General features: G+C 43.7%; 1 protein-coding gene across 2 annotated transcripts in view; it reads right to left on the bottom strand.

Moving 5' to 3' along the window:
• The window catches only part of rttn (rotatin), a 134,592-nt gene that overhangs the window by 87,021 nt on the left and 24,569 nt on the right, over positions 1 to 23,002 (bottom strand). For both annotated transcript variants that reach the window (XM_061922064.1, XM_061922065.1), the window contains exon 17: positions 19,459 to 19,598. In XM_061922064.1, the coding sequence (XP_061778048.1) occupies positions 19,459 to 19,598 (140 nt within the window). The remainder of the gene's footprint in view (positions 1 to 19,458; positions 19,599 to 23,002) is intronic.

Here is a 23,002-nt window from a genome sequence, read left to right as displayed (position 1 = left end):
GTATACTTTTGACCCAGCAGATTTGTTCACATTTTCAGTAGAACCATAATCAACTCATAAAAGAAGCAAACTTCATGAATGTTGTTTGCGACAAAAAATTACTGTAATGCCCCTCGCATTACAAGGGCTATGCGAGGGGCAGACTGCTGGACCGACCACCGCATGATTCTGACAAAGGTCAGAATGCATGTTCGGCCCCTAACACGTCACGGTGCACCTAAGAGGAAAACACTCAACTGTGCCGGACTCTGCAGCAGCGACATCCGTGACAACTTCCGTCGCTCCCTAGCTGAGAAGCTGGCAGACATTGAGCCGCTGATCACCTCAGAGTCTGGGATGGATGAGAAGTGGACCTCCCTATCTACCATCCTCTTTGACACTGCAGCCCAAGCCATTGGTTTCAAAACTAAGAAACACCAGGACTGGTTTGACCAGAATGCTGGAGAGATCTCCACCCTCCTGTACAGAATGCACAAGGCACACAAAGCCACCCTGAACAACCCACAATCCCAATTCCATAAAAAGCAATGGCAAACCCTTCGTTCTGAGGCCCAAACAACTCTCAGAAAACTGAAAGATGATTGGTGGATCTCAAAGGCCAATGAAATCCAGTCTCATGCTGATAGAAATGATATGCACAGTTTCTATGCTGCAGTGAAAACCATCTACGGCCCCAGAAACTGCTCCCTGGCACCTGTTAAATCTGCTGATGGAACATCTTTAATCAAGGATCATGCTATGATAGTGGAGCGGTGGGCTGAGCATTTTAACACCGTGCTCAACCAGCCCACCCCAGTGGACCCAACTGTCCTTGCAGAGCTCCCTGAACATCCTAGCTTGCCAGATCTCGACCTCCCCCCAACCTTCAAAGAAATCCTGCATGCAGTCAAAACCCTGAAAAACAATAAATCCCCTGGACCTGACAGCATCCCGGCTGAACTTTTCAAGGAAGGAGGCTACCTCTGTACACGGACACTGCATCTCTACATTTCAGAGGTGTGGAGACGAGAGTGTGTCCCGCAACAGTGGAAAGATGCCAACATTGTGACCATCTACAAGAAAAAAGGAGACAAATCCATCTGCTCCAATAGTAGGGGTATCTCTCTGTTGGCCATTGCTGGAAAGGTCCTTGCCAAGGTCATGCTCCGCAGACTCATCCCCGCAATATCAGAACGGGTCACCCCAGAGTCGCAGTGTGGTTTTCGGAAGGACAGGGGGACAGTTGACATGATCTTTGTGACACGTCAGCTCCAAGAGAAATGCCGGGAGCAGCACAAGGACTTGTGCATTGCCTTTGTCGACCTTTCAAAGGCATTTGGCACAGATAACAGGGACCTACTGTGGTAAGTCCTGAAGAGATTTGGGTGTCCACCCAAGTTTCTCACCATCCTTGCACAGTTCCATTCTGGGATGATGGCCCGAGTGGTAGTGGGAAGACACAGCTCAGATCCCTTTGGTGTGAAAACTGGAGTGAGGCAGGGCTGTGTGCTGGCTCCAGTTCTCTTCAATATCTTCCTCGTCTGTGTCACAACACTGCTACGTAGGGGGATGGAGGAGCAGGCTGGAGTTACTATAGACTTCAGGCTTGATGGTAACCTGTTTAACATCAGGAGGCTACAGGCAACTACCAGGCTGACCTCAGAGACCATCATTGAGCTGCAATACGCCGATGACTGTGCCCTGGTTGCCCATACACCACAGGCTCTGCAAAACATCCTCTCGACAGTTGTAACTGCATATACCAGAATGGGACTGACGATCAACACCCAGAAGACAGAGGTACTCTGTCAGTCTAGTGCTGACCTCCCACAAAACCCTACAATAACCCTCACAGCAGCAGGGCAACAGCTGCTCACGGTGCCCACCTTCAAATACCTGGGGAACATAATGTCTGACACCTGCTCAATGGATGACGAGATCCAGAACCGCCTCAAGCAGGCATCAGCATCTTTTGGTCGTCTAAGGAGAAGAGTTTTTCAGAACAGCAACCTCAAACTCCACACCAAAGTGCTGGTCTACAGAGCAGTATGCATCACTACATTACTGTACGGATGTGAGGCATGGACTATCTACAGCCGCCATCTGAGAAGCCTGGAGACTTTCCATGTAAGATGTCTGCAGAAGATCCTTGGCATCACATGGAGGGACAGAGTGCCGCACACAGAAGTGCTGGAGAGGGCAGGCAGCTGCAGTGTGGAGTCCATCATGACCCAACATCAACTCAGGTGGTTGGGGCATGTCATCCGAATGCCCAGCCATACTCACACGCAAAAATCCTCTATGATCAGTTACACCTAGGCCAACGCAGTGCTGGTGGGCAGAAGAAGCGGTTCAAAGACCAAATGAAGACCACACTGAAGAGATGCCAGATCAACCCCTCTTCACTGGAGGAACTTGCTTCCTGCCGAGACCTCTGGCGCTCCCACTCCTCACAGGGAGTGGATTATATAGAGGAACAGCGCACACAACACCGTGCAGCAAAGCGTGCGAAGAGGCATGCTCGCCAAGCCACCCCTGCTCCCCCCAGCACCTCCTTCACATGCCCGGTCTGTAACCGCATCTGTGGATCCAGGATCGGACTGTTCAAACATCAGCAGACTCACAAATAAAAGAAGATGGTCATCATCGAATCGATGGACAAGCATAAGCAAGTAAACAAGTAAGTAAGCAACTGTATGTGGTTCAATCACTATATCACAAAAAATAAGAGTTGTAGAAATTATTGGAAACTCAAGACAGCCATGAGATTGTTTTTCACAAGTGTATATAAACTTTATATAAACATACACATACATACATACATACAGTGGGGCAAAAAAGTATTTAGTCAGCCACCGATTGTGCAAGTTATCCCACTTAAAATGATGACAGAGGTTTGTAATTTTCATCATAGGTACACTTCAACTGTGAGAAACAGAATGTGGAAAAACAATCCAGGAATTCACATTGTAGGAATTTTAAAGAATGTATTTGTAAATGATGGTGGAAAATAAGTATTTGGTCAACCTTTCAAAGCTCTCACTGATGGAAGGAGCTTTTGGCTCAAAATCTCACGATACATGGCCCCATTCATTCTTTCCTTAACACGGACGGATCAATGGTCCTGTACCCTTAGCAGAAAAACAGCCCCAAAGCATGATGTTTCCACCCCCATGCTTCACAGTAGGTAGGGTGTTCTTGGGATGCAACTCAGTATTCTTCTTCCTCCAAACACGACAAGTTGAGTTTAAACCAAAAAGTTCTATTTTGGTTCCATCTGACCACATGACATTCTCCCAATCCTCTGTTGTATCATCCACGTATCCATTTTGGTATAAACTAGACTCTTCGTGTTTTGGAGGAAGAAGAATACTTAGTTGCATACCAAGAACACCAAACCTACTGTGAAGCATGGGGGTGGAAACATCATGCTTTGGGGCTGTTTTTCTGCTAAGGGGACAGCACGACTGATCTGTGTTAAGGAAAGAATGAATGGGGCCATGTATCGTGAGATTTTGAGCCAAAACCTCCTTCTATCAGTAAGAGCTTTGAATGGTTGACCAAATAGTTATTTTCCACCACAATTTACAAATAAATTCTTTAAAATTCCTACAATGTGAATTCCTGGATTTTTTTTCACATTCTGTCTCTCACAGTTGAAGTGTACCTATGATGAAAATTACAGACCTCTGTCATCATTTTAAGTGGGAGAACTTGCACAATCGGTGGCTGACTAAATACTTTTTTGCCCCACTGTATATTATATATATACACAGTGAAGAAAATAAGTATTTGAACACCCTGCTATTTTCCACGTTCTTCCACTTAGAAATCATGGAGGGGTCTGAAATTTTCATGGTAGGTGCATGTCCACTGTATGAGAGATAGCCCAAAAAGAAAAATCCAGAAATCACAATCTATGATTTTTTTAACAATTTTTTTGTGTGATAAAGCTGAAAATAAGTATTTGAACACCAACATTAATATTTGGTAGAGTAGCCTGTTTGCAATTACAGAGGTCAAACGTTTCCTGTAGTTCTTCACCAGGTTTGCACAGACTGCAGGAGGGATTTTCGCCCACTCCTCCACACAGATCTTCTCTAAATCAGTCAGGTTTCTGGGCTGTTGCGGAGTAACACAGACTTTCATCTCATTCCAAAGATTTTCAATTGGATTTAGGTCTGGAGACTGGCTAAGCCACTCCAGAACCTTGATATGGTTCTTACGAAGCCAATTCTTGGTTTTCCCGGCTGTGTGCTTTGGGTCATTGTCATGTTGGAAGATCCAGCCAAGACTAATCTTCAATGATCTGACTGAGGGAAGGAGGTTTTTGGCCAAAATCTCACAATACATGGCTGCAGTCATCCTCTCCTTAATACAGTACAGCCGTCCTGTCCCATGAGCAGAAAAACACCCCAAAAGCATGATGCTACCACCTCCATGCTTCACAGTAGGTATGGTGTTCTTAGGATGATACGCATCTTTCTTCTTCCTCCAAACACGCATAGTGAAATTATGACCAAAAACGTCAATTTTGGTCTCATCTGTCCACAAAACTTTCTCCCATGACTCCTCTGGATCATCCAAATGGTCATTGGCAAACTTAAGACGGGCCTTAACATGTGCTGGTTTAAGCAGAGGAACCTTCCGTGCCATGCAGGATTTTAAACCATGACGTCTTAGTGTATTACCAAAAGTGACCATGGAAACTAGTGGTCCCTATAGATTAACTACAATCAAAGTATTGGACTGGACGTCGGAAATGTGTAATAAAGTTGTACTTCATATAAGCAAAAAATGGGGATACAAACGGTACAAAACGATCCTTATATCTTATCTGTCATTCATTCATCACCCGTAGGCTCATAACGCTCAATCTCAACAACCACAATGCACCTGCTCCCGCTCCTTTTTTTTTTTTACATCCGGTTTGCCGCAATGCATTGTGGAACATGCAGTATTTTAGTTAACCCTTTGTTAGGTTATAAAATAGAAAATAAATCAATACAGTGTAAGTGTTTCTCAAATAATCAAGATCAAATACATGTATAAATATAAATCAATTCACTTTTAACTCTTTTTAGCTGTAAATAATAATGGATCAATTTATCAGCAGTTAAATCTAGCATGCAAAGTATGAATGATCATCACACAAACTATACAACCCATAAGTTACAACATCCTCCCCCCATGAACTACGTTCATCTAAATCTCAAGACAGTACAGTAACTGAATAGGTCTTCTTAGCAAAGTCCCTGAGGGAGTGCGGACGATGCACGACCTGACTAGTCCATCTCGGCCGGTAAACAGTTCTGTGATTCTTCCCAGTTTCCAGGTTTGTCTGAGAGTGTCGTCCTCTCCAATGAGTACAACATCACCCACTTTCAGTGGGGTGGGTGTCGGTGTGTCACAGCGGTGTGCTGACTTCAAGTCCAATAGGTAATCCTTACACCAACTGCTCCAGAAGCTGGTTGTCAGTCTCTGTCTGTACTTCCATATTCGAGTGATCCCTGCCTTGTTTGCAGCTGGGTGCTGAATGTTAGCAGAGAAGGTCTTTGGTGGCAGAGAGGTCAGCCGTTTTCCCACCAGAAAGTGGGCTGTGGTCAGCGGCTGTGGTTCATCCACTTCATTGTGCACAAACATCAGAGGCCTTGAGTTTATGATCGCCTCCACTTCTGTCAGTACTGTGCACATCTCTTCGAAATTGAGTGAAGCTCTCCCTAGAACTTTCTTCAGGCATGTTTTTACTGATCGGACGAGCCTCTCCCAGAATCCACCCCACCAGGCTGCTCGCTCTGCAATCAACTTCCAGGTGATGCCCTTTTCTGAGAAGAACTCTAACAGTTGGGGTTCTTTGATAGCTTTCCACAGCTCCTTCAGGTCTTGATCAGCTCTCTTGAATGTTCTGGCATTGTTTTAGCAGATTATTTTGCATAATCCTCTTCTGGAGATGAATCTTTTCAGCTCTAAAAATAATGTCTCTGTTGATTGATCTAAATCCCGTTCCAGGTGTACTGCTCTGGTAACAGCACAGGTGAATAGCGCGATGTATGAATTCTTCCGAGAATCATCTGCTTTCACACAAAGTGGCCCTGCAAAATCCACACCTGTGACTTCGAACGGTGGAGATTCAGTTATTCTGTCTTTGGGCAAGGGCGCAGTGATCTGCCGTCCAGCTTTTGCCTTGAATCTTTTGCAAACTGTGCAGCTCGCCACAGTTCTCTTCACTAGCTGCCTGGCACACAGGATCCAGTATCCCTCCCTCACTTGAACGAGAGTGTCTCTCACTCCTGAGTGCATCACCTTTTCATGACAGCTCTGTATCAGCAGTTCTGAATATCTGTGTTTATTGGGCTTAATCCATGGGTGCTGCTCTCTGTATGTGAAATATGACTGCTGCAGCCTTCTTCCCACACTGAGAAGCTCGTGTTCATCCAGGAAAGGTTTGAGTTATTTAATCTCGCAGTCATTGTTTAGGCCCTTTTCCACTTTTAGTTGTTTGATATCCTGGCTGAAACTCTGTTGCTGTGTTGTCTTGATCCAGTACTTTTCTGCCTCAAATAACTCGTCAGCAGTTAGTTCTCCTTTTTTCTTTGTTTTTGTTTGAGCATTGGCTATGAATCTCTTTATCCAGGCTGTCACTCTGAGGACTCTTTTCAGCTTGCTGTATCTTTCCAGTTCTAACACTGGTTCAGTGGGGTCTGTGTCATTTGCAGCGAGCGTCACAGTTATCTGTTGGCTGAACTTTAGTTCTGCATTCACCTTGTCTGGAAAATTGTCATTTTCAGTCTCCTCTGACGGATCAGTTGATGTCAGAACGCTGGGCCCGTTCCACCACAGGTGGTTCTGTATCAGCCCTTCAACACTTTGTCCTCTTGTGAGGGGGTCAGCCGGATTTATCTTTCCTGGGATGTGTGACCATCTCTTAGGGTTGGTCAGTGAAAGGATCTCGGTCACTCTGTTTGCAACAAGCTGTTTCCACTTCTGAGCTGAGCTTCAAATCCAATGCAGTGTAATCATTGAGTCTGTCCACATTCTTATCTGATTTGGTTCCAGCTTTAGAGTCATCAGCAAGTTGTTGGCTAGTCTCGCTCCAACCACAGCTCCCATGAGCTCCAGGCGTGGCAGTGTCATTTTCTTGAGAAAAGCCTCCCTGGATTTGGAAGCGACTAGGCTCATTGTAGGTTCTCCATTTGGTGATTCACCTTGCAGGTAGGCTACAGCACTGAAAGCTCTTTCACTTGCGTCGCAGAACACATGTAGTGTTAGGGCACGTTTATTTGCTGGCTGCATGTCTGTTCGATACCACCTTGGTATGGCGAGCTGGTGTAGCTGGGGCAGTTCTGAACACCAATGTTGCCATTCTTGAGTCAGGTCAGGTGGTAGCTCTTCGTCCCAGGAGAGTCCTCTCTCCCACATTTCTTAAAATATGCACTTGATTCTGATTGTGAGAGGTGTCAAGAACTTAGGTGGGTCATAGATGCGTGCAGCGGACTGCATAGCACTTCTCTTTGTGTTCTTCTTTTCTTTTAAAATGCTTAACAGCGGTCTGCGGTCAAAGGTGAAGTCATCTGTTTTTGGTTTCCACACTAGGCCCAACACCTTGAGCACAGCTCCATGTGTCTCTGATGCCAGTGTGTGGTCTGTTGTGCCCTCCTCCCATTTCTTCAACAGCTCATTAGAGTTGGTCATCCACTTACAGAGGTCCATGCCTACGGTTGACAGCATTTGGGTTGCAGTTGCTGTCACATGGTAGGCCTCTTCAACACTGTGTGCGCTTGCAATGAAATCATCGACATAAAGTGACTCTCTTAGTGTCTCTACAACCTGTGGTTGTTTTGTTTCATATTGTTTTAGGTGTTTTCTGATTGTAGCTGCGAGTAGGAATTGATTTGGGGAGGCCCCAAACACCACTCTGGTCATTTGCAGCACACACACTCTATCCTCTTGTCTGCTTGGTGGGCCTGTGAGCCACATAAATCTCACTTCACCTCTGTCTTTCTCCACTATGGAGATCTGCAAGAAAGCCTTTTTTATGTCTGACATAAAGGCGATTTCATTTTTTCTGAAATTAATGAGGACACTGAGGAGATCTGGATTCAGGTTTGGTCCTGAGAGCAGACAGTAATTTAGGGATGGACAGCCATCTTCATGAGACGATGCATCAAACACTACTCTCAGCTTTGTGGTCACTTTGTCTTCTCTGAGTACTGCGTGGTGAGTTAAGTAGTATTTCACGTTGTCTGTGCTTGCGTTCTCCTTTGGCACATCCTCTGCAATGTTCTGCTGTAAATAGTCCTCCGCTACTTTATTGTTTCTGCTGTAGAATGTAACATCCTTCTTAGGTCTTTTCTTCAGACCTTCAAATCGTTTTTTAGCAACTCTGTAGTTGTCTTGGAGCGCTGTTTTGTCTAATTTCCATGGCAACTCCACATGATATCGTCCATCTTTGAAAGTTGTTGTTCTCTCAAACATGTGCAGAGCCTCTTCTTATGCTGGATTCTTTGTGTTTTCACTTGTGACGCCCAGAGACTCAATTTCCCAAAATGCACTTAGTTGCTTGGAGACAAGTGTGTCCTCTTCAAGTGGAATGAACATGCAGGTTGAACTCATGTTGAATCTGGTCACCGGGAACTTTCATCACAGCTGAGCACACCTGACGTGTTTCTAAAGCCTCAATTTCAAATCATTGCTGGTTGTCCCAGACATTCTCCAATATGACTTTCACTGTGTTGCATTGTGACATTGTGGGGACAGAGGAGCCAAACGTGTGAAGAGTGAGTGTCTCTTGTCTTATTACTGGTAAGTTCAGGCTCTTCACAAGGTTTTCATGGATGAAGCTTCTCTGACTCCCTCCATCCAGTAAACAGCAAGCCATTTTTCTGCCTAATGGGCCTCCTACCCATGACTTAGCGGTTTGTAGCAGCACGGTGTTCTGTCCATCTTGTTTAATCTTTGCTGAGTGAGGAATGACTGAGGAAACAACAGCCTCTTCTATAACATTGGGGGACTGCACCTCACTTTTCTCACCGGTGCACACAGCAATGAGATGCCTCCTTCCACATTTTTTACATGATGCATCCTTCACTTTGTATGTTTTTGCAATGTGTTTCTGTCCCAAACACACAAAACATCTTCCCATTTTCTTGATCTTTTCTTTGCGTTGAGGAATGCTGTTAGTAAGGCAATGCTCAGATTTGTGTTCTGCACCGTCACATAATATACAGTTGTGTGTCTTCTGGCTAGCTGTGTGCAGTGCGGAAGCAGATTGCATGATGGGGCTGTTCATTTTTGTGCCATTGGATGAGCATAACTGCGTCCATGGCTTACTTTCTGGTTTGTGTTCTTTCTGGGTGTATGACGTTGTCATTTGCAGTGCTCGTTCCCTGCTCTGAACCTCCTTCTGTAGGAATTTGACTATTTCCTCAACCTTCCATTCATCATCATTTCCCCTCTATATTCAAGAGCTATGTCATCTGGAATCATCTTCATTAAATTTGGGCATAGTAGGCTTCCATAAGTGTCTGACACTACAACCAAGCTCCTAACTTGAATTTCACATTCATCATATAGCTGCCTTAATGCATACACATCAGAGGATTTCTTCACAGGAGTTAGATTCAGTAGCCTTGACATGTGAGCACTGATCACCAGATCTTTCCTTCCAAATCTGCTTTTCATTAATGTGATAGCACTGTCATAATTAGCATCTGTAAGCACAAGTCCAGCTATTGCCTTTGCAGCTGTTCCTGTGAGGTACGTTTTCAGGTAGGTAAACTTCTCACGTTTGCACAATGCATCATTCATGTGAATACAGCAGTCTCATATTGGCTCCAAAACTCCTGCCATCTACTGACATTGCCATTGTATTTATCGATCATCAATTTTGGTAGCTTCACAGACTGTCTGTATGCTAATGAGTTAGCCGAGTTAGCATCGCTCACCCTCTGCTGCGTTGATGCTTCTTGCTGCTGGTTTTCATTCTCTTCTTTCCTCAACACGCACTGCGCGCCGGCTCTTATTAGAGATGACATGTTGTTTGTATTTTCGATCCCGTGCTCCAAGTCATCCAACGCCGTGAGCTGTTTAATTCCATTATCCAACTCAAATAGTGTACTCCTTCGCGGACAACATGTCAAATAAAGTGCTCAAGTTTTCAATGTCCGGATCTGGCTTGGTCATTTCTCCGTCTATCTGGTTCAAAAGACGTGTGGTAATACATCTGATTGCACCCCGTTTTCTATTCATTCTTTCCATTTCGGTCCTACATTCCTCTTCTGTCATCTGAGCAGCGGCTTTAGCATCTCCCTCGCTCATCTTTTTCCGGGTTTTTCGGCACCAAAAAATGTAGATTAACTACGATCAAAGTATTGGACTGGACGTCGGAAATGTGTAATAAAGTTGTACTTTATATAAGAAAAATATGGGGATACAAACGGTACAAAACGATCCTTATATCTTGTTATCTGTCATTCATTCATCACCCGTAGGCTCGTAACGCTCAATATCAACAACCACAAGGCACCTGCTCCCGCTCCTTTTTTTTTTACATCCGGTTTGCCGCAATGCATTGTGGAACATGCAGTATATTAGTTAACCCTTTGTTAGGTTATAAAATAGAAAACAAATCAATCCAGTGTTAGTGTTTCTCAAATAATCAATATCGAATACATGTATAAATATAAATCAATTCACTTTTAACTCTTTTTAGCTGTAAATAATAATATATTAATTTATCAGCAATTAAATCTAGCATGCAAATTATGAATGATCATCACACATGAATTATATAACCCATAAATTACAACAGTCCCAGCTCTTTTCAGGTCATTGACCAAATCCTGTCGTATAGTCCTGGGCTGATTCCTCACCTTTCTTAGCATCATTGAAACCCCACCAGGTGATATCTTGCATGGGGCTCCCCTCCGATTGAGATTGACCGTCATTTTTAGCTTCTTCCATTTTCTAATGATTACTCCAACTGTGGACCTTATTTCACCAAGCTGAATGGCAATTTCTTCATAGCCCTTTCCATCCTTGTGGAGTTGTACAATTTTGTATCTGGTGTCTTTGGACTACGGCTGCAACAACTAATCGATTAAATCGCTTAGAAAAATAGTTGGCGATTAATTTAGTCATCGATTTGTTGGATGTAAGCAGTGCGCAAGCGCTGAGGCTCTTTTTTTCTATTTCCTTCTTCTTCCTTTCGTTCTTTCCTAAACCTTTATTTATGAACTGCAACATTTACAAAAATCTGAGAAACAATAATCAAAATAAGTACAAAAAAGTACAAAACATGAGGTGGCAGTAAGCCGGCCAATGATGTGTCATGTGCAGCTCACGTGACCAAGCCGTACCCTTTGTCTGGAAACATTCGAAAAATGGCGGAGGTGTAAGTGCAATGGAGAAAAGTTTACGACCTAAGTCGTCAAAAGTGTGGGAATTCTTCACCCTAAACACTGCAAAGAAGACAGTTTCCTGCAGAACGTGCAGCATTGACCTTGCGTGGCACGGAAGTACATCGCTTGGAGGAAGAAAAAACTCACGGTACGTAACTTTTTAAGTCCATAGTCTGAGTACATTGATCCGTTGTGTCCGTTTGTGTGTGTTTTTAATATGTTGTTAACGAATATATTTTTTTAAGGCAATAAACGGACAGAAATATCTCAGGTTGGTTTCATAATGGATTAATGTAATAAAGCTATATAATATTTGAGTGACGCTTTAGTAATATAAACGTTATGAAGGTGCTGGAATTTTTCATGCTATTATTCACAGGCAGCCTAAAATGAATCCTTTATTATTCACAACAGAAACGTGTACAATATCTGATTCAGTTTTGATCTGATGAGTTACATTTCTGTATTATTATTGTTGTATGCCGCATCCCCAATGTCCATTTATTTCATTTGGCTTTTTTTTTAATGTGGTGGTGTAATTAGATAGATAGATAGAGAAGATAGATAGATAGATAGATAGATAAATACTTTTATTGATTCCCTCAGGGAGTTTCTTCAGGAACATTTAAATTCCAGCAGCAGTGTAAAGAATTGAGATCGAATGTAAAAAGTAAATAACAAAAAGTAAATAACAAAGGTTTAAATTGAAAAAGAAAAAGAAAATATTACAATAACAATAAAAATAAAAAAAGCAACATAGGAATACAAATATAACAGTAAAGCTAACAATATAACAAGAAAAACTAGGCAGCAGTGACCATGATATAAAAAAAAAGGTGCCTTTTATATCAGAAATTATTAAATAAATCAACTGGGTGTGTATTGATTTACATGTAAATGTTGCTACTATGTACGTTCATAATATGGTTTCTCTCATTTCAGAAAGAAACAAGCCAGCATTAGACTTGGTACAAAGGAAGGTGTGCACACCACAGCAAGCGGCTGCATTGACTGATAGTGTCCTAAATATGTTGGTAACTGACATGAGGCCACAATCAATGATGGAGGATGACGGTTTCAGAAAAATTATTTACGTCCTCAACCCTGGTTACACTCTTCCCTCGAGGACGCATTTTACGAAACTGATGGAGAGGAAGTATGAGCAGACATTTCAAGCTGTGTAAACTGACGTTAAAACCACCCAGAGCAAAATTGTTCTGACCACTGATGTGTGGACAAGTGTAGCCACGGAAGCCTACCTCGGCAATACATGCCACTACATTGGAGACGAATGGAACATTAAGTCAATCTGCCTTACAACAATGCCACTAGAGGAAAGACATTCAGCATCCAACATTGCAGAATGGTTGGAATAGGTAGTAAGCAGGTTTGAAATTCCCCTAAGCAAAATTATTGTTATTGTGCATAACAATGGTGCACCTTATTAAAAAAAAAAACATTTTTCCAACACTTGCCTTGTTTTTGTTATGTTTGGCAAGTCGAAAAGACATGGTGCCAGTATGCGTTTTTTTTTTTTAAATAAAGTATTGGAAAGGATAGAAATGTAGTTTGTCTTTTTTATCCGATTATCAATTGATTAATCGAAGTAATGATCCTAGGAGCTATGTTGTCTGGGGGTTTTCATGCCCCCTGGTAGGGTCTCCCAAGACAAACAGGTCCTAGGTGAGTGATCAGACAAAGAGCAGCTCAAAGACTTCTATGGAATTACAACGAAATGAACCCAGATTTCCCTCGCCCGGACGTGGGTCACCGGGGCCCCGCTCTGGAGCCAGGCCCGGAGTTGGGGCACGATGGCGAGCGCCTGGTGGTCGGGCCTGTTCCCATGGGGCCCGGCCGGGCACAGCCCGAAGAGGCAACGTGGGTCATCCCTCCAATGGGCTCACCACTCATAGGAGGGGCCATAGAGGTCGGGTGCATTGTGAGCTGGGCGGCAGCCGAAGGCAGGGCACTTGGCGGTCCGATCCTCGGCTACAGAAGCTAGCTCTTGGGACGTGGAACGTCACCTCACTGGGGGGGAAGGAGCCTGAGCTAGTGCGCGAGGTAGAGAAGTTCCGGCTGGATATAGTCGGACTCACCTCGACGCACAGCAAGGGCTCTGGAACCAGTTCTCTCGAGAGGGACTGGACCCTCTTCCACTCTGGCGTTGCCGGCAGTGAGAGGCGACGGGCTGGGGTGGCAATTCTGGTTGCCCCCCGGCTCAAAGCCTGTACGTTTGAGTTCAACCCAGTGGACGAGAGGGTAGCTTCCCTTCGCCTTTGGGTGGGGGGACGGGTCCTGACTGTTGTTTGTGCTTACGCACCAAACAGCAGTTCAGAATACCCACCCTTTTTGGGTACACTCGAGGGAGTACTGGAAAGTGCTCCTCCGGGTGATTCCCTTGTCCTACTGGGAGACTTCAACGCTCATGTTGGCAACGACAGTGAAACCTGGAGAGGCGTGATTGGGAAGAATGGTCGCCCGGATCTAAACCCGAGTGGTGTTTTGTTATTGGACTTTTGTGCTCGTCACAGTTTGTCGATAACAAACACCATGTTCAAACATAAGGGTGTCCATATGTGCACTTGGCACCAGGACACCCTAGGCCGCGGTTCCATGATCGACTTTGTAGTTGTGTCATCGGATTTGCGGCCTCATGTTTTGGACACTCGGGTGAAGAGAGGGGCGGAGCTTTCTACCGATCACCACCTGGTGGTGAGTTGGCTGCGATGGTGGGGGAGGATGCCGGACAGACCTGGCAGGCCCAAGCGCATTGTGAGGGTCTGCTGGGAACGTCTGGCAGAGTGTCCTGTCAGAGAGAGTTTCAATTCACACCTCCGGGAGAACTTTGAACATGTCACGAGGGAGGTGCGGGACATTGAGTCCGAGTGGACCATGTTCCGAACCTCTATTGTCGAGGCGGCTGATTGGAGCTGTGGCCGCAAGGTTGTTGGTGCCTGTCGTGGCGATAATCCCAGAACCCGTTGGTGGACACCAGCAGTGAGGGATGCCGTCAAGCTGAAGAAGGAGTCCTACCGGGTTCTTTTGGCTCATAGGACTCCGGAGGCAGTGGACGGGTACCGACGGGCCAAGCGGTGTGCAGCTTTAGCGGTCGCGGAGGCAAAAACTCGGACATGGGAAGAGTTCGGGGAAGCCATGGAAAACGACTTCCGGACGGCTTCGAAGCGATTCTGGACCACCATACGGCGCCTCAGGAAGGGGAAGCAGTGCACTATCAACACCGTGTATGGTGCGGATGGTGTTCTGCTGACTTCGACTGCGGATGTTGTGGATCGGTGGAGGGAATACTTCGAAGACCTCCTCAATCCCACCAACACGTCTTTCTTTGAGGAAGCGGTGCCTGGGGAATCTGTAGTGGACTCTCCTATTTCTGGGGCTGAGGTCGCTGAGGTAGTTAAAAAGCTCCTCGGCGGCAAGGCCCCGGGGGTGGATGAGATCCGCCCGGAGTTCCTTAAGGCTCTGGATGCTGTGGGGCTGTCTTGGTTGACAAGACTCTGCAGCATCGCGTGGACATCGGGGGCGGTACCTCTGGATTGGCAGACCGGGGTGGTGGTTCCTCTCTTTAAGAAGGGGGACCGGAGGGTGTGTTCCAACTATCGTGGGATCACACTCCTCAGCCTTCCCGGTAAGGTTTATTCAGGTGTACTGGAGAGGAGGCTTCGCCGGATAGTCGAACCTCGGATTCAGGAGGAACAGTGTGGTTTTCGTCCTGGTCGTGGAACTGTGGACCAGCTCTATACTCTCGGCAGGGTTCTTGAGGGTGCATGGGAGTTTGCCCAACCAGTCTACATGTGCTTTGTGGACTTGGAGAAGGCATTCGACCGTGTCCCTCGGGAAGTCCTGTGGGGAGTGCTCAGAGAGTATGGGGTATCGGAATGTCTTATTGTGGCAAACCGCTCCCTGTATGATCAGTGTCAGAGCTTGGGCCGCATTGCTGGCAGTAAGTCGGACACGTTTCCAGTGAAGGTTGGACTCCGCCAAGGCTGTCCTTTGTCACCGATTCTGTTCATAACTTTTATGGACAGAATTTCTAGGCGCAGTCAAGGCGTTGAGGGGTTCCGGTTTGGTGGCCACGGGATTAGGTCTCTGCTTTTTGCAGATGATGTAGTCCTGATGGCTTCATCTGGCCGGGATCTTCAGCTCTCACTGGATCGGTTCGCAGCCGAGTGTGAAGCGACCGGAATGAGAATCAGCACCTCCAAGTCCGAGTCCATGGTTCTCGCCCGGAAAAGGGTGGAGTGCCATCTCCGGGTTGGGGAGGAGACCCTGCCCCAAGTGGAGGAGTTCAAGTACCTAGGAGTCTTGTTCACGAGTGGGGGAAGAGTGGATCGTGAGATCGACAGGCGGATCGGTGCGGCGTCTTCAGTAATGCGGACGTTGTATCGATCCGTTGTGGTGAAGAAGGAGCTGAGCCGGAAGGCAAAGCTCTCAATTTACCGGTCGATCTACGTTCCCATCCTCACCTATGGTCATGAGCTTTGGGTCATGACCGAAAGGATAAGATCACAGGTACAAGCGGCCGAAATGAGTTTCCTCCGCCGGGTGGCGGGGCTCTCCCTTAGAGATAGGGTGAGAAGCTCTGCCATCCGGGAGGAGCTCAACGTAAAGCCGCTGCTCCTCCACATCGAGAGGAGCCAGATGAGGTGGTTCGGGCATCTGGTCAGGATGCCACCCGAACGCCTCCCTAGGGATGTGTTTAGGGCACGTCCAGCTGGTAGGAGGCCACGGGGAAGACCCAGGACACGTTGGAAAGACTATGTCTCCCGGCTGGCCTGGGAACGCCTCGGGATCCCCCGGGAAGAGCTAGACGAAGTGGCTGGAGATAGGGAAGTCTGGGCTTCCCTGCTTAGGCTGCTGCCCCCGCGACCCGACCTCGGATAAGCAGAAGATGATGGATGGATGGATGGATGGATAATCGAAGTAATAATCAACAGATTAATCGATTATCAAATTAATCGTTAGTTGCAGCCCTACTTTGGACAGCTCTTTGCTCTTAGCCATGCTGAATGTTTGGGTCTTACTGATTGTATGGGGTGGACAGGTGTCTTTATGCAGCGAACAACTTCACACAGGTGCATCTGTCTTTGGACAGCTCTTTGCTCTTAGCCATGCTGAATGTTTGGGTCTTACTGATTGTGTGGGGTGGACAGATGTCTTTATGCAGCTAACGACCTCACACAGGTGCATCTGATTTAGGATAATACAGTGGAGTGGAGGAAGACTTTCAAAGGTGGACTAACAGCTCTTTGAGGGTCAGAATTCTAGCTGATAGACGGGTGTTCAAATACTTATTTTCAGCTGTATCACACGAATAAATTGTTAAAAAATCATAGATTGTGATTTCTGGATTTTTCTTTTTAGCTTATCTCTCATACAGTGGACATGCACCTACCATGGAAATTTCACACCACTCCATGATTTCTAAGTGGGAGAACTTGCAAAATAGCAGGGTGTTCAAATACTTATTTTTTTGACTGTATACATATACAGTCAAGAAAATAAGTATTTGAACACCCTGCTATTTTTCAGCTAGAATTCTGACCCTCAAAGACCTGTTAATCCACCTTTAAAAGTCCCCCTCCACTCCACTGTATTATCCTAAATCAGATGCACTTGTGTGAGGTCGTTAGCTGCATAAAGACACCTGTCCACCCCATACAATCAGTAAGACCCAAACATTCAGCATGGCTAAGAGCAAAGAGCTGTCCAAAGACACCAGAGACAAAATTGTACAACTTCACAAGGATGGAAAGGGCTCTGAAGAAATTGCCAAGCAGCTTGGTGCAAAAAGGTCCACTGTAGGAGCAATCATTAGAAAATGGAAGAAGCTAAACATGACGGTCAATCTCAATCGGAGTGGAGCCCCATGCAATATATCACCTTGTGGGGTCTCAATGATGCTAAGAAAGCTGAGGAATCAGCCCAAGACTACACGGCAGGACTTGGTCAATGACCTGAAAAGAGCTGGGACCACTGTTTCCATGGTCACTGTTGGTAATACACTAAGACGTCATGGTTTAAAATCATGCATGGCACGGAAGGTTCCTCTGCTTAAACCAGCACATGTTAAGGCCCGTCTTAAGTTTGCCAATGACCATTTGGAGGATCCCGAGGAGTCATGGGAGAAAGTTTTGTGGACAGATGACACCAAAATGTACCTTTTTGGTCATAATTCCACAATGCGTGTTTGGAGGAAGAAGAATGATGCGTACCATCCCAAGAACACCATCCCTACTGTGAAGCATGGGGGTGGCAGCATCATGCTTTGGCGGTGTTTTTCTGCTCATGGAACAGGACAACTGTACTGTATTAAGGAGATGATGACTGCAGCCATGTATTGTGAGATTTTGGGAAAAAACCTCCTTCCCTCAGTCAGATCATTGAAGATGAGTCGTGGCTGGATCTTCCAACATGACATTGACCCAAAGCACACAGCAAGGAAAACCAAGAAGTGGCTTCTTAAGAACCATAACAAGTTTCCGGAGTGGCCTAGCCAGTCTCCAGACCTAAATCCAATTGAAAATCTTTGGAGGGAGCTGAAAGTCTGTGTTACTCAGCGACAGCCCTGAAACCTGACTGATCTAGAGATGATCTGTGTGGAGGAGTGGGCCAAAATCCCTCCTGCAGTCTGTGCAAACCTTGTGAAGAACTACAGGAAACGTTTAACCTCTGTAATTGCAAACAAAGGCTACTCTACCAAATATTAATGTTGGTGTTCAAATACTTATTTTCAGCTTTGTCACACAAATAATATATATAAGGCCTGCGAATCTTTGGGTGTCGATTTTTTTGATTCGACGCGATTCTCGATTCAAAAACGATATTTTTCCGATTCAAAACGATTCTGTATTCATTCAATACATAGGATTTCAGCAGGATCTACCCCAGTCTGCTGACATGCTAGCAAAGTAGTAGATTTAAAAAAAAAAAGCTTTTACAAGTGTAAAGGACAATGTTTTATCAATAATGTAAATTTGTTTTAACTATAAACGAACCAAAAATATGACTTATTTTATCTTTGTGAAAACATTGGACACAGTGTGTTGTCAAGCTTATGAGATGCGATGCAAGTGTAAGCCACTGTGACACTATTATTCTTTTTTTTTTTTTTTTTACAAATGTCTAATGGTAATGTCAATGAGGGATTTTTAATCACCGCTATGCTGAAATGATAACTAATATTGATACTGTTGTGTGATAATATTAACTTTTTTGTTTCACTACTTTTGGTTTGTTCTGTGTCGTGTTTGTGTCTCCTCAATTGATCTTTTTATTGCAGTTCTGAGTGTTGCTGGGTCAGGTTTGGTTTTGGAATTGGATTGCATTGTTATGGTATTGCTGTGTATTGGTTTGTTGAATTGATAAAAAAAAAATAAAAAAAAAATAAATAAAAAAAAACATTAAAAAAAATAGGAATATATTGAGAATCGCGATTCGTATTCGAATCGGTTTTTTCCCACACCCCTAATACATATATATATATACATATATATATATATATATATATATATATATATATATATATATATATATATATATATATATATACACACATAAACCAAAAGATAATTCAAGTGAGCTTTTCTTCCTATCAATCACACACACCAATGGTGATACAGCCGCAATGCACACAACCGCACCAAAAAAATTGTCTCAGAAGTTGATAAGTTCAAAAATAACAGATCGGTTTTGATGTAAATTTTAAGATCATGGTAATTAAATAAATAGACTAATCAAATTACTATCGAGCAATTAATAAATGTGATAAAGAGTAATAACGAAAGACACTTTCCGACGTTGCACAAAAAGCCATTTCAATGGTATTTATCATGCTTTAGTTTTTTGAACAATGGTACCTATCTGTGTGTATAATACAAATGACACAGCAAATTCAATGAAAATTTACTTTTGAAGCAAATTTTCGGGAAATTTTGAATCAACCACAACATTTTCAAATTCGGAGGTTCTACTTTAATTACCTCGCATACACACACTCACACTATCTAACACATGCACACAAGTGCAGGGACTTAGGGAGGCATCATTTGAAATGTTGACTCACGTGTGCGGTCTAGTGAAAAGAAGCCTTAGAGATGCTTTTAACTTGGCTGTGCTTGGAAACATGTCATTTCTCGCCACCTCCGATGTGTCACTTAGCAGCAGGACAAAGCTTCCCAGTGACTCCTCGGTGCTCACGTAACCCTGTCACACACACACACACACACACACACACACACACACACACACACACACTGGTTATCATTTGGAATGAGGACCAAGTTTTTGATCATCACTTGTGGGGTCAAGGGAAAAAATATGTTAGTTTTAACAAAGGATGGATACCATACAGAATGACAGTACTATTAATGCCAGGATAACTCATGTTTCACTTTTCAAGAAAATTCATTTTCTCTTTTAGCAATATTCGAAACACGTAAACAAAGTAACCCAAATTTCTCTGTTGTGGGATCAATAAAGGATGATCTTATCTTACCTTAAACCATAGAAATAAAATACAAACTCATTTAAACTTTTATTTACTTTTTATTTTTAAAAACATTGAACATAAAGAACATAAAAAAACGTTTCTACTTAACCAGTCTTGCTGATTATATTTTAATCTACTATTTTAGCTGCAATCTCCTTTTGTAGGCCGTAATGCGGTTGTACACATACAACTTCAATGCTTGGAGAGCTTCCGGTTCGGCCCTCATACATTTTCAACAGTCATTCTTTCCTGGTACAATACCAGAAGGGATGAATCGCTTCATGCGCTTTTCAACAACCTTCACTTCTTTCTGTGTCCAGGGTCGCCTTTTCTGGGCAGCTTTACCTGCAAGTGACCATACAAAATATGTGTATGAAAAGAAAAGAAATAAAACAAGATTAAGAAATTAAGTTATACATTTGTTTGCTATAATGTCTCTAACCTACAGAAAACAATGCATACATATGCATTTGCATTATTTGTGCGAAAACAAAGACTGATAAAACTTGATTAAAAAAACAGTTTATGGATATAGTTTACATTTGAAAGAATGTTTCACTGCACAATCTCCTGATGATGCATCCCCTTCTTTTGAAAGTTGTGTCAGTCTCTTGGGGGGTGGGATTTCTTCCTTCTCAGTGGTTGGAAAGGCCACCTCTTTTGAGGGTTAATGTAATAAACATTCAGTGTCATGCTTACCATAGGCCACATTTAATAAACCACAAATATGAGTATTGACACTACATACCATTAAAAGGAAATGAATAGTCTTCGTCCTATCTGGAAAGATCTTCCTCTTCAGTTTCCACAACACATTCTGTGGGAGCCATAACATGTTAAGCTTATAATAGGAGTTCAAACCAAACAAAAGGATGGTTAAAAAAATAGACAAAGGAAACAACAAAAATTACAACATACCATTTGGACCAATTGTGATTTCATCTAAGTTCTTGCCATGGAACTCTGATAATCGACCTTGCTCGAGTGCCATCAAAACTTTGCTGATTTTTGCCAGCTGCAGTGTCTTTTCAGGAGGTGTCTATAGAACTTGCGATGGATTCTAATATCATGGCCAAGAAAGTTGGCCAGCTGGTCCAACTCTGTGTCTGTCCTGTTTAGCACAGTTGAAAGGGTGGCAGTATGTTTTCGTAGTTTCATGGATGTAAGTGACACAGGACCTTTTGCATGACATGCTTTTGCATAGTCTCACATGCAGTCAGAACCACGGAAACGCGTCATCGCTGTGGGTCTTGCAAACAGGTAACTTTTGCCTTGAGAACCCCACAAGTTTCTCTGTACTTAACGAGAAGTTCTAATGCACACACCATTTTTGAAGTCAAGAGAATAGGAACAGGTCTGCCTCGTTTTCCCCTGATGACAATCCTTGAAAAATGTCTGCAAAGTCTTTTTTTCCACTTCAGAGTACCCGGTCAACATCTTCATGAAGATCAGTTGTGTCTCTTGACAAAAAAGCCAACAAGGGCATGGCTGTACTTCTCCTCTTCGTCTGTTAAAGAGTTTGATCTGTGTCAAACATACTATTGACAGGTCTGACCAGGCCTTTGTGGAAGAATTTTCAGATAGCGCACTGCTGCTGCACTCATCATGCATTTGACTGAGAAACTGATGCATTTTTTTAACATCCTCAGTGAAGGGCATAAGTTGTGGTGCCTTCCACTTTCCTTCAGCTATGTTCCTCAGGGCTGTTGCAGAGATCAACTCGTTCCACTTCTCACGATGGACATATTGAAACTGAGTGGCATTCCTTACCAGCTCTTCATTGTTCATTATCAAACATTGTGCTTTCAACAGCTTGCCGACTTTAACCAGGGAATTCCCAAATTTATTTGCCATTGATTGAATCCAGAAATTGTTAGTGTCCCTATCAAAACCACGAGTACATTTCACAGCTTTGACCATCTCCAAGTAGTTCTTAGGATTCACAAAATCCTCCATTTTTTTTCAAAGTAGTTACTCAAGAGGCATTATGAATCAGTCTTCCAAATTCCCGCATCTTCTCTCTGACACATTGTTTATTTTTTTCTGACATACTACTTTTGTTCAACAGGTGCTGCCCGACATCTGTGATGACATGGTCATCTTTTATTATTTCTGTGATTGGATCAGGAATCATGGCACTCATTATTCCCCAAGGTTGTTTGGATACACTTGAGACACAGGCCCAGTATATGTGCACATGGACTTGACACGGTTCTTTCCTGGTTTTCGGGTGACTGATGCAGGTTTGAGGCGACAACTTCACATGTGTCTCCACTGTACCTTTCCGGTAAACAGTCCTTGGAAATATGCACAGGGCATAAAATCATTTCCTTTAGCTTCTTTAGGTGGTCATTTGAATGGCACGTGTTCACCCTTTCCTGACTCCACAATAGCAGCATTGAGAGCATAGTTCCTTTTATTACGAATATAGTCTAGCTGTTTCCTTCTCTTCATGGAACTCGTTGGAAAGATAAGAGCTGTGGCTACTTCCAATCTTTTTTTGTGTGCACTTTCTAGATGCCTTGCCATCTCGGCATAAGGCTTATTGCAATACAAGCAATAATGTCTTGTTGTAAACTTTATTTCCATTTTTTTTGAGAGGAGCACAAGTCAGGAAAACATTGTTTCCTGACTTGAGCAGGGTTCCTCTGTTCCAGTGACATCAGGTGTTATGCTGTTTATGTCCAAGTCTGTGCTGTCACAGGATGGAGGACATATTGAGCCAGGACATCCGTCTTTCATCTAAAATTTATGAAACAAAATCACTCTGAGGTTTTTAAAATGTCCTAAATTTTCGATGTCCATCATACCTATACATATAGCTATTTAGAAGTCCTTATAGACAATCAATTAGCATTAAATTAGAGCTACTTTGACTATAAACCAGTCCAAATGACAAACACATGCAACACAAAGTGATTCAAAAGGTTTCTAGATGCATAGCTGATGTTCTTAATTAAATGCACCTGTTGGTAAACGTTCTGTGAGTTGCCCTCAAAAAACATATCCTTAACACTTTGTAGTAAAATATATAAGTTGAGATGACAATACAATTAGTATAGGCTTTTTGTGAAAATAACATTAAAAAAACTTTTTGGCTTAACTTGATTATGAACAA

Source organism: Nerophis ophidion, linkage group LG15 (genome assembly GCF_033978795.1).
Source record: "Nerophis ophidion isolate RoL-2023_Sa linkage group LG15, RoL_Noph_v1.0, whole genome shotgun sequence".
NCBI lineage: Eukaryota > Metazoa > Chordata > Actinopteri > Syngnathiformes > Syngnathidae > Nerophis > Nerophis ophidion.
Note: the sequence above shows the minus strand (reverse complement) of the source record. Positions and strands in the feature narration are given on the sequence as shown.